The 14,703-nt window shown below is 43.1% G+C and overlaps 1 protein-coding gene across 1 annotated transcript in view; it reads left to right on the top strand.

Annotated features, from left to right (window-relative positions):
• Positions 1–14,703, top strand: part of NUAK1 (NUAK family kinase 1) — a 64,225-nt gene that overhangs the window by 32,016 nt on the left and 17,506 nt on the right. The window contains exon 3 of the mRNA XM_019544784.1: positions 14,438–14,589. Coding sequence (XP_019400329.1) covers positions 14,438–14,589 — 152 coding nt within the window. The remainder of the gene's footprint in view (positions 1–14,437; positions 14,590–14,703) is intronic.

Raw genomic sequence — 14,703 nt, 5'->3', positions numbered from 1 at the left:
TAGGACCTCAGCTGTTTGCAGTTCAGCACAGCCCAGGACCCCCAAAGCCCTCCTCCCAGCCTGGGGGCAATTCTGCTGCACCTTCCTAGCGCCAGGGCGGGGAGTTTCACTTGGAGCAGCCCAGGAGCAAAGGCCAGATTAGGGGAGGGAGGGGAGGAAAACCAGTCCCAAGGCCAGGTGTGGACATGCACAGAGCAGAGCACAGAGGGAATCGTGGTGGTGGTGGCTCCATCCTGGATGTGAGCCCTGCTGAGCAAAGGGCCCAGGCTGGGGGGTGGGAAGGGCAGGGAAGGAAGGGGCTTGAGTGTGTGTCTGTGCTAGCCCAATGCAGAGCTGAGCTGAGCATGCAGCTGGGGGAGCAGCTTCTGCCCAGAAGCCCCTTCTACCTGCTGCAGAGCAACACCCAGGCCAGCCCTAGCCTTGGCCCCTGCAGTGGGACACATGGTGCAGGCTCTCACCAACAGCTCCTGGAGTTGTGAAAGAGCACCAAGAAGCTGGGCAGCATGATCCTGGAGGTCAAGCTGGGCCAGGTGCGGGACCCAGGCTTTGCTGAGCCATGAGCAGGGGGAAAAAGCTGAACAGACCCTGGCTGGGGTCCCATGCTGGTGGGAGAGAGGAGGCAGAGGGGTCCCTGCAGGCCAGGGGTGGGACTTTAAACCCCTCCCCAGTCATACTCAGCAGCCAAGGGAGGGCTTGCTCTAGGCCCTCTAGCTTCTAGCCTGAGCCACTGCAGACATGCGCCTGCATTTCCTGAAGCAAAAGTGAATGTCTATTCATTTGCTTGTTAGTTCAGTCTACGCAGGTTAGACTAACTTGCAAAGATTGAATCAATTCAGACTTGAGCTTTTTGAATGTCTGTACTTAGCCTTGAGGCACAGTCCAGCCAGGTATTTAAGCACATGACTCACTCAAAAGCAGTTCCAATTAAGTGGATTACTTCCATGATTAAGGTCTGCAGGTCCTTGCTGAAGCAGGGTTTACATTCCAGTGATTCATGAAGTGAGGTACAGTAATGGTATTCTTCATTCTTTGCTTATTTATTCATTTTATTCTCTCTCACACACACACACACACACACACACACACATGCACACAAACACTCTCTCACATACAATGTGCCCCAGAATAAAAGACACCTTATTTTTGTAAGGTAGAATGAAGGAAAAATGATCTTTCCTTATAGGAAGTAATTGCATAGGAACAGCTAGGGAGTTTATTCTGTTCCATGTATCACAGACTTTTTTCCCTTTTCCCCTCTAAGCAGAACTCCTATTACCACAGTTCTCACATAAAATAAGCACTCCAATTAGCAGCAGCTGGCTTTGGGGAAAAAACAGTGCACTGTATGTGAGAAAATATGGCGTGCATATGCACGTGTGTGTGTATGTGTGTACACGTGCACGCACGTGCAGAGCCAGGTTGACACATAGGCAAAATGGGCATATGCCTAGGGCTCTAAGTGAAGAAGGGGCCCAGTTGTGCTTATTTTGCTATAGCAGTGCTGCTGCTGCACTGCTGCAGTGCTGCTCAGCTCCTTTTCCCTTCTAGGGCTGCAAGCTGCAGCTCCAGGCTGTGGCGGTGACTGTTGCTGCTGTTTCCCTATGCAAAGCGACTAGGTGCATAGTTTGTTTGCCTAGGGCTCACTAAGAGTTAATCCAGCTGCCCGCACATGCGCATGTGCACGTGTATGTATTTTTCTGCTACGGTCATTCAAGGATGAGTAGGTCAGCACAGCCACCCTGCTCCCCTAACATCCGCAGTTCTATGTATAGGGCTGCATGGCGTCTGCTTAAAATGCCTGCTGCTTTCTCCCTCTCTGTGGAAGATTGCTGATGGGTCTTTACATTGTACTTACAAACGTGATTTCCTTAAATGGCATCCATGTTTATGTATCCTTTTGACCTGGCTGGCAAAAGGTGATTAACCTCTGAATTTGTCAACTCGATGTAAACAGAAGCCACCGGTTTTTGATTCTAAGGAAATTCAAATGTTTTTATACAGGCTTTCTAGTTTGGTGATATTTTTTGTAACCTAATCAGAAAGAATTTATCTTTCCCACTAGCTGCAAGAGGTAAACCCCTAGTTCTGAGTCAGAAGAAATTCCATCTTCTCAGCAGGAAGGTAATTGGCAATCCTGAGAGTGCAGCTGGAAGGGAAATGCTCTTTCTAGTGACTTTAAACTCCTTGAAAGGGACGGAATAGATGAAACCAGCTTTGCCAAAAGTGTTCTGATTTCAGGGCATAAATTTTAACTCAGAAAGCAGTGTCGTCGTCCCCCCCCCGAAAACCTCAGGATTTGACAGTTAAAGCCTTTTGAGAGCAAACATGGAATTCCAGGGGTAGCCTTCCTGCAAAAAAAGAAAAAAACCCACAAAACATGCCATCTGGCAATACTTTATACGAGTTAAAATGTAAGGAGGGTTTGGAGCCCAATCTAGCAAATGCTTACACAAGTGTAGAACTATTCATCTGAGTTAAGTTTTATATATATATAGAGCCAGGCCCTTGGGTTTCTCCTTTGTGAGGCAGAACGTTCTGTAAGAGTTTCAGTGCTGCAAGTAGTGTTCCTGCTGCATTATAGTCAAACAGAGATGCCAGTGAAATTATTTGCGAACAGGTTTGTTGTGAATGTTTCAACAAAGATTTAAGCTGGAGAATGGGTGGACACTAATAATATGTGCTTGATCCAATATCACTGAAATGAATGACATGGTTACGCACATACATAAAAAGGCACGTGCTTAAATGCTTTGGCCAGGCAGCTTAGAATTCTGCAGGATTGATCACCTTCCAACAGCATAGCACTAAATTTGCTTTTATCTTAAAAAAGACACTTCCTGAAGACCTTGTAGTTGCACTTATTTAGTTGGAAAAAGATTCTTAATGGATCTTGAATATGAAAAGTAAGCAAAACTCAGACTATACAGTTTATCAGAGTACACACTAATGTGCTCTCAACTGTATCCTCACTGCACTATTGCCTCTTGCTAGGAGCACTTGTGCTTCCATGTGCACCCTGAGGCAGGCCAGTTAGTGAGACAGAGCACCATTCAGCTCAAACTAGAGATTTCTGCAGGTGGATAGGAGTGTGGCTAGAAGCAGCAGTCTCATTAGCTTCTACCTAGGTGTAGGACCTGCGAACTCCATCAGTTCCACCCAGTGTTTTTCAGTAATGATGAAAACAAACCTTAGGTTACTGGGCCCTGGGGCTAGGGACAGACATTACACCTAAACCGGTTTAAGTGATCAGAGACTGGTTTAAACCTGTAACAGAACAGATGTTCGGTGCACATAAACCAGTTTCAAAATGGCTGAAACCAGTTTGAGATAAACCTAGTTGAACATAGTATCAGACTTAACAGATTTGGGTCAAACCAGTTCGTGCTATGTCTGTCCCAGACCCCTTCCTGGTTTAAGTTAAATCAGAGTCCCCATGCAGGAATCCTCCCCTTCCTCTCTCCCATCTCCCACAGCGTAGACCATGGACCCTGGGCATGTAGTATGCTAGCTAATACGAAGAGGTGTCTGTGTGTGTCTCCAATTACACTGGGACAGGCAGACAGAACAGTGATTTGGAGGTAGTCAGCAAATCATCTGGTAAGCTGTTTAAGAAGTGTTTGAACTAATAGAGAAGCTATTGTTTTGCTGATGAGGTGATAAATGCTGTTATCTGGAAGCTTCCTGCTGGCTTGCTTGCCTGTCAGTTTGCTGCAGAAAGTATAAAGAAGCAGGGAGGGAGATTGAAAAGCTCTATATCATCAATAGATGCATGCACTGAACACCATGGCGCCCTTGCCTCACAGTGCTAGCAGGGGTCTGGGGTCTGGCAACACTCCTTCCCCTTGAGCAGCCAGCAGGGGAAAGCCTGGGATGGTGCAGGCAGACTTCCCTAATCAGAGGTTCTGCCAGGGCCTGGCCACGCCCCCCTCAGCTGAGTACTGTAAAAGGGAAGGGAGGGCTGCTCTGGCACCCCCAGCCTTCTAGCCTGAGCCACTGCAGGCATGTGCCTGCATTTCTTCAGTCCAGAGAGAATGTCTGTTCACATACAAACCAGTTCAGCCTAGCCAGGTTAGACTAACCTGGAAAGATTGAATCAATTCAGGCTCAGGCTTTTTGAATGTCTGTCCCTAGCCTGGGTGTACAGAACACACTCTGAATATAATAAAAGTCCTGTATATGAAGCATAGGTAGAACTGAGCTTTCAAGGAGAACACCAGAAATTAGAAAGCTGGAATATTTTTTTAAATTTATCCAAGAGATAGTATTTAAGTTGTGACAGAATTTAGTGACATTTCTAATGAGCTTCCTTTAGTTATGTAGCTTTTGGACCTTTAAATGGATTCTTTCCATTATTTTTCATTTGATAACATCCAAGAATATAAAGTGATTTTTCTACAGTCTAGCAATTAATAATCAAACAAGTATAAATGAACTTAGCTCATAGGTTATCATACCGCACCTTTTTGAATTTCCTTTCATTCAGTATCATGTAAGACTTCTAAAGCATTCCTTAGGACATGAACCTATGTTCCTGAGGACACTAGCAATTTCAAATCACATTCTAATATTGTCTCAAACAGCACTGAAATTTGTCTTGTATTTCAGTTAACCAGGCTTCCCTGCCTGCCTGATAGATGTTTGTCTGAGGTTCTATAAGAGGTTACAATCATAATTTTAAAAAAGTAATCAACCCCTGCATTCCTAGGCAAAAATTAGAGATAGTGGATCAGAAATGTGAAGTGTAAAAGCTGAATTAGTGATCTTTACATTTTGCTTGGCTTCTAAATGGATGGCATACTATCAAATTCTATGTTTCCTCAGATGTGCACAGAAAGAAAACAAAATTGTCAAAGGTGATGGTTCTAATGTTGATTTAATCTACTCAGTGGGGATTAATTTCTAACCACAGACTGATCTAAACCGATTAGTACAGGATCTTAACTACATTCCTTTAACTTAAAAAGGAATTATTTGCAATTCCACTGTATAAGGCTGTGATTCAGGAAGGTCATGTAGCACATGCTTACCTTTAAGATGAATGCTTTAAATTCCATTGACTTCAATGGTAATTAAGCATGTGCTTAGAGTTAAGCATAAAGGCTTTCTTGAATGGGATACTGAAAGAGGAGGGCTAATAGATGTTTTTCATGCCTACCACATGCTTTATTTAAACAACTTAAAATAGCAATAAAGTAGTAAATAACATTTTCAAAATGCTGTTTAGGGGTTTATAAGCCAAATAACTACTAGATTTGTTGCAAATTATTATGAACACATAACATACATTTGAATGTATTTCTTAGGTGGAAACTATTTCTCATTCCAGTGTCTTTTTAAGGAATAATTTAACTTTTATTATATGAGTATGTTAATTGGGCTTTGCACAATATTTTTGAATGAAAAGATTATTCCAGCCTGCATCCCTAAAATTAAAAGACAAACTTTTTTTTTCTTTTGATCTGGCTGACCTTTAATAAAAGACCATTTTGTAGCAGTGAAAAAGGTACTTCTGTCTGCGGCTGTTAGGAGAGTAATAAAAATACCACTGAATGGAAAGACACCAGATGGAAGGAATGTCAACATACTGGAACTAATTTAGGAGATTGCTCTGATAGAGAGCAAAGGCATGAGGAGAATTCAAATGGTTCCAGTGCGCAGAGATTGGCTTCCCCTCTTAAACCAACAAACTAAAATTCTTACCCCAGGGTTACATGTAAACCAAAAGAAATTGGCCTACAAGGAGGTAGTGCTTTAAAGAAAGAAGAATAAAACCCAGAAAACCTGGACGGATGGATGGACGTGCGCGCGCGCGCACCTCCCCCCCGCCCCCCAGCCTGACTTTGGCATCTTATAAAACTCAGTTTTAAAGGTATGAGGGTATTTTTTCTTAAATTAGATGTGAACTAAGTTCAACAAACTGTCATAATTAAAAAAAAGATGTCCAAAATATGCTTAGATTGGTGCTTGCAAGGGCACGTTCATATGTGGTTGAAACATTTATGACTAAATTTCATTTGGCGATGCCCTTGTGTATCTCCCATCTTTTGGTATGGATGGATGGTGAATGGTTCAATCAATGGCAGCATTTGGTCTGTGGAGTCTCTCTGGATCCATAACTCTTGTGTTTGTAGAGGGGAGAATAGAAATAGAACAGAAATACTGGGAAATGAATAGAGAGAGGTCTTTGCAGTAATGGTGCTATCTGGGAAATGTAAAGCTCTAAATAGAGGCTGTGTTCAGAATTATTACTACAATGGAACAGACTGATGTAGCCTAATTGTTGATATTACAAAATGTACATCAGTTCAGGTGTGTCTTTGGTCATAAAAACTTACGTTTTTTTCTACTTCTACTTTTGTATTCTTCAACCATCTCCTAGCCAAAGGTTTTGATTTCAATACCTGTTCAGAAACATGGGGTTTTCATTTTTTAAAAACAAATATTGTGCTGTAACAAATGCTCAGCTGAATATCTGAACATAGGCACCTTTCACTGGTTGCACAGAATCCAGCTCTTCCTTCATTGAAAGAATCCTTGGGATGGAAGGAAGACTGAAAGAGATTTATAACCTAGGTTGAAAATATTTCTTACTTCCTGATACATTGTTGTGGTACTCCTTTTCTACCTTTGATGCACTTTGACAGCCTTCCCCTTTTCCCCAACTTCCTGATACAATATCAGGACACCCCAACATCATGGTTTATTACCGTGGCACTCTCCCCGCTATCCCCCAAAACTTCTTATACATTCTTACAGCACTCCTACATTTACCATGTAGAACCTTACTGCAGCCTTTTCAGGCTCCAAGAGGAGGGAACTAAATAAACACTGGCCATGTCTACACGAGACACTGACAGCACAGTAGCCCATGCCTACTGCTCAGTAGCACTGTGTGGCAGAAAGCATGATGTGATGCTGCTGCGCAGTAGTCACAAGCTACTGTGCAGTCATCATCACAAAAAAGCCATTCCTTGGCGCTACTGTATACAGTAACTCTGGTTACTGCACAGTTATGTAGTACTTCTTTATACAAGTACTAAATGAATTCACAGTAATGACTGCACAGTCAGAGTCTCATGGAAATGTGGCCACTATCAGTAAATCTAAGAGAAGAATGAAAAACCACTTCAGACAATGTGTTTCCTCCATTTCTTTCTCCTCTAGCATAGGGACCCTTTATTTGTCCCTAAACAAAACTTCTCTCTAGATTTCTTATTGACAACAGTCCATTCATTGACAAGCCTCCTTTTATTGCTTTTGCACCACTTGCAGAATTTTCCTCAAAACAGTTCCATACCTGTTCTGCATAAATAACCTTTCCATGGCCCTTCTCATCAGCTCAGGAGCAGTTCAGGGCAGCCTGGCCTCCCCATCATTAGCAGATAATGGAGCTTTCCTGGAGGAAGTAAGGAATGGTAAGCACTGAAAGATAAAATAAAAAGTTAAAAAAAGAATTTAAAAAGAAATAGAGGACATAAATTACAGAAAGTTGCATGTTTTAATAAATTAGGCTTTGGGATTGGGGTGCAGGGGATGCTGGTTGTGCTTCCCAGGGTGGCTGGGAGGTGGAAGCAGTGAGGGAAGGTGCTTTTGGGGGAGCTACTGCCCCTGGGAAGGCAGCCCCAGTTCATGGGGACCTGATCCAGCCCCTAACTTGTTCTCCCCACACCTTCCCTAGACCCCACTTCTGGACCCATCTGTGACTTGACTAGCTGGCATGTGCTCTGCAGACTTTTTGCACGTGGTTGCACCCCTGAGGGTGAGAAGGTTGCATCCTTGGGAGTAGGGGAGCTGGCTTGGTGCCAGAACCTCCCCATGGGCAGTAGAGTTCAGGGGGTGGATAGTTGGTCTACACAGAACAGGAGAGTGGGGGAGGGAACACTGCATCCTGAGGTGCTGGAGGACTGCAACATAGGTGTCTCATCTGTGGGGAGCAGCCACAGGGACTAGGGACAGAAATTACACATAAACTGGTATAAGTGATTGGAAACCAGTTCAAATCTGTAACACAACAGAAGTTCAGTGAACATAAATCACTTTTGAAATGGCCAGAACTGGTTTAAGATAAACCTGGATGGATGTAGTATCAGACTCAACTGATTTAGGCTAAATCAGTTTATTGAACTACTGTCCCAGATCCCCTCCAGATTCAAGTTAACTCACAGTCCCCCAACATCCCAGGATGCTTTGCACCTCCCCTGCCAACCCCCCCTTGCAGGGTGGGTCGGCTAGCCTTCACCCAAGCTGACTGCTCCAGGTTTCCAGGGAGGCATACTGTAGCGCATCCTGGCTTCTGGCTCGGGCTACTGCAGGAACGAGGCTGCATTTCCAAAATCAAAAGTAAATATTTGTTCACTTGCTTATTGGTTCAATCTGTTCAGCTTAAACTCACTTGCCAAGACTAAACTGATTCAGCCTCAGGCTTTTTTTGACTGTCTGTTGTTAGCCACATTGATGGAACATGAGCTGGGTAACACTGATTCAAGATAAACCTGGCCTGGATTGGCATAAGTTTAAGCTGCTTAAAGTGTGCTTAAAACTAGTTTCGGGTGTTAATGTATGGGAAATCCAGGGGTTATGAGCTCCAGGATTACCGTACCTAAAATTACTGTTTAACAAGGGCTTTAGTGTCCTTCTCCCTTCCCCTAACTCTTGATCATAGTATTTTCACAAGGCATATCTTTTTAGTAGTGTACTACACACATTTTATACATTATATATATGCTGTGATGTATTATGCTGAAAATACGTGAAAATAAATGTATAAATTTTTCTTTAAAAACACTGCATTCAATTAATATTTTATGGAGAACTGCTTAAGTTGGGTTCAGGTTGCATATCCCACCAGTGCAAACCATGAAAGGCAAGGGAATAGTTAAGTCATACAACTCCCCTTCTATACTCTGTTCATTTAGTTCTTTCCTTTTGGCTATACCCTTTCCACAGTCTATACATCTCCTTTCTCATCCTGAATAACCAGTGTACAGATCTGTTTATTAGATACACAGCTCATGTGTTCTGGGATTTAATGCTGGGTTGGTGTGTTTTGTTTTCATTACACTGTACAGGAACTGGTATCTTGATGTGATAAGGTAAAAGAAGATGGCAGCAGGCCTTAAATAATGCCTGCAGTATGCTTCGTTATAATATTTAGGAAAACCCTTGTCAAGGTGTGAGCTATAATAGTGGTGGTTGTAAAATTAGTACTAATCATTATGTATAAGTTACAGAACTGAAATCTTCAATCTGTGTGCAGAGGTTGACTAAAGATGGTAGGAGAAAAGGGAGGCTATAGAGGGTAGGGATCCTGGCATCTGTGCAGGGTTACCCAAGGTGGCGTGGAAAGAGCTATGTATTAAGAAATCTGTGCTTGAAGGTCCCTTCTCCTCAGCTACTGATCATTTTGTGCTTTTTCAGTTATTACTGTGCTGAGATAGCTGCTCTTATGGCAATCTAAAACAAAGGATCATTTCCCTATGATAAATCTCCTTTCAGTGAGATAAATACCATGTATCAGTGCCCCCTTGAGAAGACATGTCCTGGTTGCCAGTTACTGATATGCTGACACACTGTTTGATGCTAGTGCTTTTTTCCCCTCTAAAAGACAAAACTTCAGTGTAGTGATTTAATATTTCTTAAATTTAGCTTTTCAGCTATTAGCCCTGCTGGATGGCATGTTTTCTCTTGCAACAAAAAATGGATCTCTTTTTAATATGTACCTTTGTCCAAGCAAACACCACCGGCATCTATTTATATATAATTGTAGGGAAGGTTTTCTGGACCAAGACTTGTACTGTAATGTTGAATTTCAGGTCAGTGAGAAATGTGATCCTGGCATTATAACCTTGTGAATATAGAGGAAAATTTGACAAAACTCAAATGGTTGAGTTGTGAAGACAAAATGAATCAGAAGATTGCTAGAGTCAACTATATAATGCAGAGATGCTATGGCATATAATGGCTTCAAGCAGTTTGTTGTCACCTGGTAAGCTACAAGGGTGAAGGGTGTCCAGTGGGTTTAGCAGAGTCCAAGCGCCTTTGTATGCACGTCCTCATGTTGAGGCCAACAGCGTCCTAAGCGCAGGAACTGTTCAGTGCTATTAACCGTTGGGATGCAAGCTACACCAAAACAGTAGTGAAGGGTAGCCATATGCTTCTGCACCCTTGTCAGATGCACACATGCTATCAGACCTGACTGGCCATAGAGGACTGAACATAAAGCTCACCACTCCCCCAATTTAGGAATTGAGACAGTGAGACAACACCATGCCTCCTGGACACAGTACAGTTACAAACTGCCTTCTTGTCAGAGCTGCTAGCTCTCAAGCAGCACATATGTACCAGTAGCATATTAGCTGGAGTATTTAAATTGGAAGAAGTGGTAGCCTCCTTGGGATTAATAAATCCTCAGCATATAGCAGCACATAGATGAGCCAGATCCACTCTTACTGTGAATGGAATTCCACTGAGATAGCTGGAGCTTTGCCCATCTATACTAGCGACTTATTTGGCTAGTTAACTGTATGTGGATGATACAGTAATGCCTGGTACAGTGTCTTGGACTGGTTTGTGAAATGACATTATTTCTGGTTAGGAATCATGAATGAATGCATCGTTAACATATTCTCTGAATTTAAAGAAACTAGTTCCCTTCCTATGCAGGCTATCCATAGCAGTGGATTAGCAACTGTTTTGGTGCTTAGAGAGTAGATACACTGGAAGATAGGGCTAGGATTCAGAGTGACCTAGACAAATCGGAGGACTGGGCCAAAAGAAATCTCATGAGGTTCAACACGGACAAGTGCAAAGTCCTGCACTTAGGACAGAAGAATCCCATGTACGAGTACAGCCTGGAGACTGACTGGTTCTGCAGAAAAGGACTTGGGGGTTAGAGTGGGCAGTAAGCTGAATATGAGTCAGCAGTGTGCCCTTGTTGCCAAGAAGGCTAACAGCATACTGAGCAGCATGAGTAGGAGCTTTGCCAGCATATCTAGGGAAGTAATTATTCCACTCTATTCTGCACTGGTGAAGCCACATCTGGAGTACTGTGTCCGGTTTTGGGCCTCCCACTTCGGAAAGGATGTGGACAAGTTGGAGAGAGTCCAGCGGAGGGCATTGGAAATGGCTTGGGGGCTGGGGCACATGATTTCTGAGGAGAGGATGAAGGAACTGGGTTTATTTAGTCTGCAGAAGAGAAAACTGAGTGGGGATTTGATAGCAGTCTTTAACTACCTGAAGGATAGTTCCAGAGAGGATGGAGCTAAACTGTTCTCAGTGGTGACAGATGGCAGAACAAGGACCAATGGTCTCAAGTTGCTGCAAGTGAGGTTTAAGTTGGATATTAGGAAGAACTTTCCTACTAGCAGGGTGGTGAAGCACTAGAACAGGTTACCTAGATAGGTGGTGGACTCTCCATCCTTGGAAGTTTTTAAGGCCCGGCTTGATAAAGCCCTGGCTAGAATAGTTTGGTTGGCGATGGTCCTGCTTTGAGCAAGGGGTTGGACTAGATGACCTCCTGAGGTCCCGTCCAACCCTCATTTTCAATGATTCAATATAGGGTTGTGCATTACTGCTATAACAGTAATAAGCCAGAACATTTTTGTATAGGACACATATTATGTTCTTTCCAGAGTGCATGAGTGTGTAATTCTTGGACAGAGTACAGTAATACAGAGGTTCTCAAAAGTTTTTCTCCTTGTGTATCCCTTCCAGATTTACCAGCTGCCTGTGTACCCCTACCAGAATATATTTTTATTTTAACCCCTTAAATGCCAATTATTATAATTAAAATTAAATCCACCATTAGACAATTTCTCCTGCATACGCCCCAGAGGTGTCTTGCGTTATACCCCCAGGGGTATGCATACAACAGTCTGGGAACTCCCACAAAAGTACGGTTTATCCAGAGACAGCTCTTCTACTTTTCAAAATGTTTTCTAAATGAGGATGCACATAAGATGTAATGACTGGCAGGAGTTTCTGCTTCAGGATAGAGTAAGGCCAGCAGGCAAGTAAATGGGCATTTGTATTTGGCTGTTTCCTTTTGGTTTTATGGGAGCCATTTGGCTGCTGCTTGGCAGGGGTAAAAAGAACTGCAGAGGCTTGGCATATGGGGTTTAGTTACTAGGTACAAAAGAACAAAGGACAAAAAAACACAACTGAAAAATACCTGCATGTTGAGAGCTGCAGCTACAAATCTAACTGCAAAAGTTGAAGTGTGTTCCTTAAAATACTAGTGAGCATAGTGAGTTATGCTGGAGAGATACTAGAAAACACCATTCCAGTTGTGCTGGTCAAGACCCGCATCCTTTTGGAAGAACCCCTGCAGCCTCATTAATTTGTAAGAGCAGCTGTGTCAGCAGGGCCTTGCCTCAGCAGGCTACCTTTAAGTCATAAAATAATAGGAGCTTCCACACTTTCCTGAGTGAACTATGGTTATGTAGGGCAGGTACAGTGTTTCCTGTGTGTACAGTAGATTTTCAGAGTCAAAGCAGAAATCTTACCTAGCAGCCAAAGCGCTGTAGCAATTTGAAAGTAATCACCACTTGTTTTGTTAGCTTAAATGCTTAGTTGTCATTATCCCCCAAGAAAGTCCTTGGCAGTCAATGGCACTTAGTACCTTGAGGCCTAAAGGAGCAGTCACGCCATATTATGTAGTAACATGAACGTTCTCTGCACACTTGATGTGGAAGCCTACCTCTAGGTCCCATTGCAGTTGGCTGTGCACCAGTATTAGAAGGCAATGATGGCACAAAAAATCCTTGTTGCTGGGCATTTGAGCACAAGCATTTTGTGACGTTAGTGTTAATGGCATTCAGTTAGAGGAGGGCAGGGAAGAATGGATAAGTCCAAAATTGTTGCTGTGTTCCCATTCTGAACCAACCTGAGAAGCTGGATGGGTTAAAATGGAGTGTGCAGCAGGCCATCTTAGAGGAAAGATAGCTCTTTATTGTTTCTTTTGCCCCAGGGTCTCAGGGTGATTTCTAGCTGAGTCAGCCACAATTGTTCTGGCAACTCCTAGTGCAGGATGGCAGCTCATCACTGACCCAGGGTACATCTACATGTGCACTTTACTGTGAAGCTGACTAATTAGTTCTGCAGTAAAGTGTCACTGGGTCAGGAGAGTACTACAGTGTTGGGGCTGTCTGCTGGTTAGCCCTGCACTATAGTACCCTCTTGCCCCAGCCAGCCCAAGAGCAGCACATTGAGCAAGGTTGGACCCGGGCTGGCAGGCTGAACTCCTGGGTGTGTAAATGCTGCACCCGGGAGCAATAAACTCTGGCATGAACTGTGCGGGAGTTAACTGTTATGTGCTAATTGCATGTGCAGATGCTCCCACACAGTGCAGAGTTAGTCATTAAAGTCACAATGGATTTGCTAATACTGAAGTGCATTTGCCTTTATATAAGGCTGAATCTTTAAGGCAGCTAGTACGCACACATACACACAAACAGAGCTTGTACATGTTAGATCTGCCAGAGGAAGCCTTCTAAACAATAATGCCCTGATTTTCAGAGGTGCTGAGCAGTCAGCACAAACACTGACCTTTGAAATTGTGCATGTGCATACGATTAATTGTAAAAGTTAATACTACATAGAATGTTGATAGCAGTAAGCCAGAGATGTATACACCTCCTGCATGGAATATAGGTAAAAAAAAAGGGAGATAAATGATCCATAGCTTCCCATAGTCCCACTTCATGCTAAATGTGAAGAACAATTGTTAGCAGGGATATAACCAGGCATTTGAGTGTCCCAGGTGAGAGGAGCATGTGAGGTAGCATCAGTGGTGGCTCTGGAAGCACAGCTGCTGCTCTTTTTTGCACCTTCCTGCCATCAGGCCATACTGCACCTATCTCCCAATATGTGCAGTATAAACTATACAAAATGGGCAGAAGGGTAAAGTGGTTGTCCAGCAACTATGGAACATCATGGTCAGACCTGGGGTGACCACTAATATGTAGTTGTCATTTCCATACCATGGCCCCAGATCAGAGTGTAAGGATTTCCTTCCCATGTAGCCACTGAGAAAGCCACAGTAGTTGTGATCCTCCTTCTTGTGAACTGAGGGTTATGACCTCTAGGTGGACACTTCATGCACTTGTGCCTGCCTTTCTCAAGCTTGTTGGCTGTTTATTGAACACCTTTCCATGCATTATGGCATTAGTGTGTCATAAACCTCAGGGCAGACAAGGTTCTTTAGGTAAATCTGATATTTTTTATTAGACCAACTCAAATATTTGAGTTGGTCTAATAAAAGATCAGATTTACCCAAAGAACCTTGGGTGGCTATGTCCTTAGACCAACACGGCTACAACCTACAACCCTCATAAACCTCAAGTCATTTATATTCTCTTCTTCTTCCTCCACAGTACTAATTTGAAATGCATTTGATGGACCATCCAATTCGATTTTTTGTTTCCTTTTATCTATCCAGTGTTTGAAAATAAAGATAAAATTGTGATAATCATGGAGTATGCGAGTAAAGGTGAACTGTATGATTACATCAGTGAGAGGCGGAGACTAAGTGAGAGAGAGACAAGACACTTTTTCCGGCAAATCGTCTCTGCTGTACATTACTGTCACAAGGTAAGCAGAGGAGTTGTTGTAATATCTACTGGGTGATTTTACAGTGAGTTTTATATGTACAAAAAGGAATGAGGCTAGCAGTTTCCACTTGCTTATGCATAAGAGAGCATTACT

This window comes from Crocodylus porosus, unplaced genomic scaffold (genome assembly GCF_001723895.1).
Source record: "Crocodylus porosus isolate Cpor-Errol unplaced genomic scaffold, CroPor_comp1, whole genome shotgun sequence".
Lineage (NCBI taxonomy): Eukaryota > Metazoa > Chordata > Crocodylia > Crocodylidae > Crocodylus > Crocodylus porosus.
This window is presented reverse-complemented; position numbering and strand designations above follow the sequence as displayed.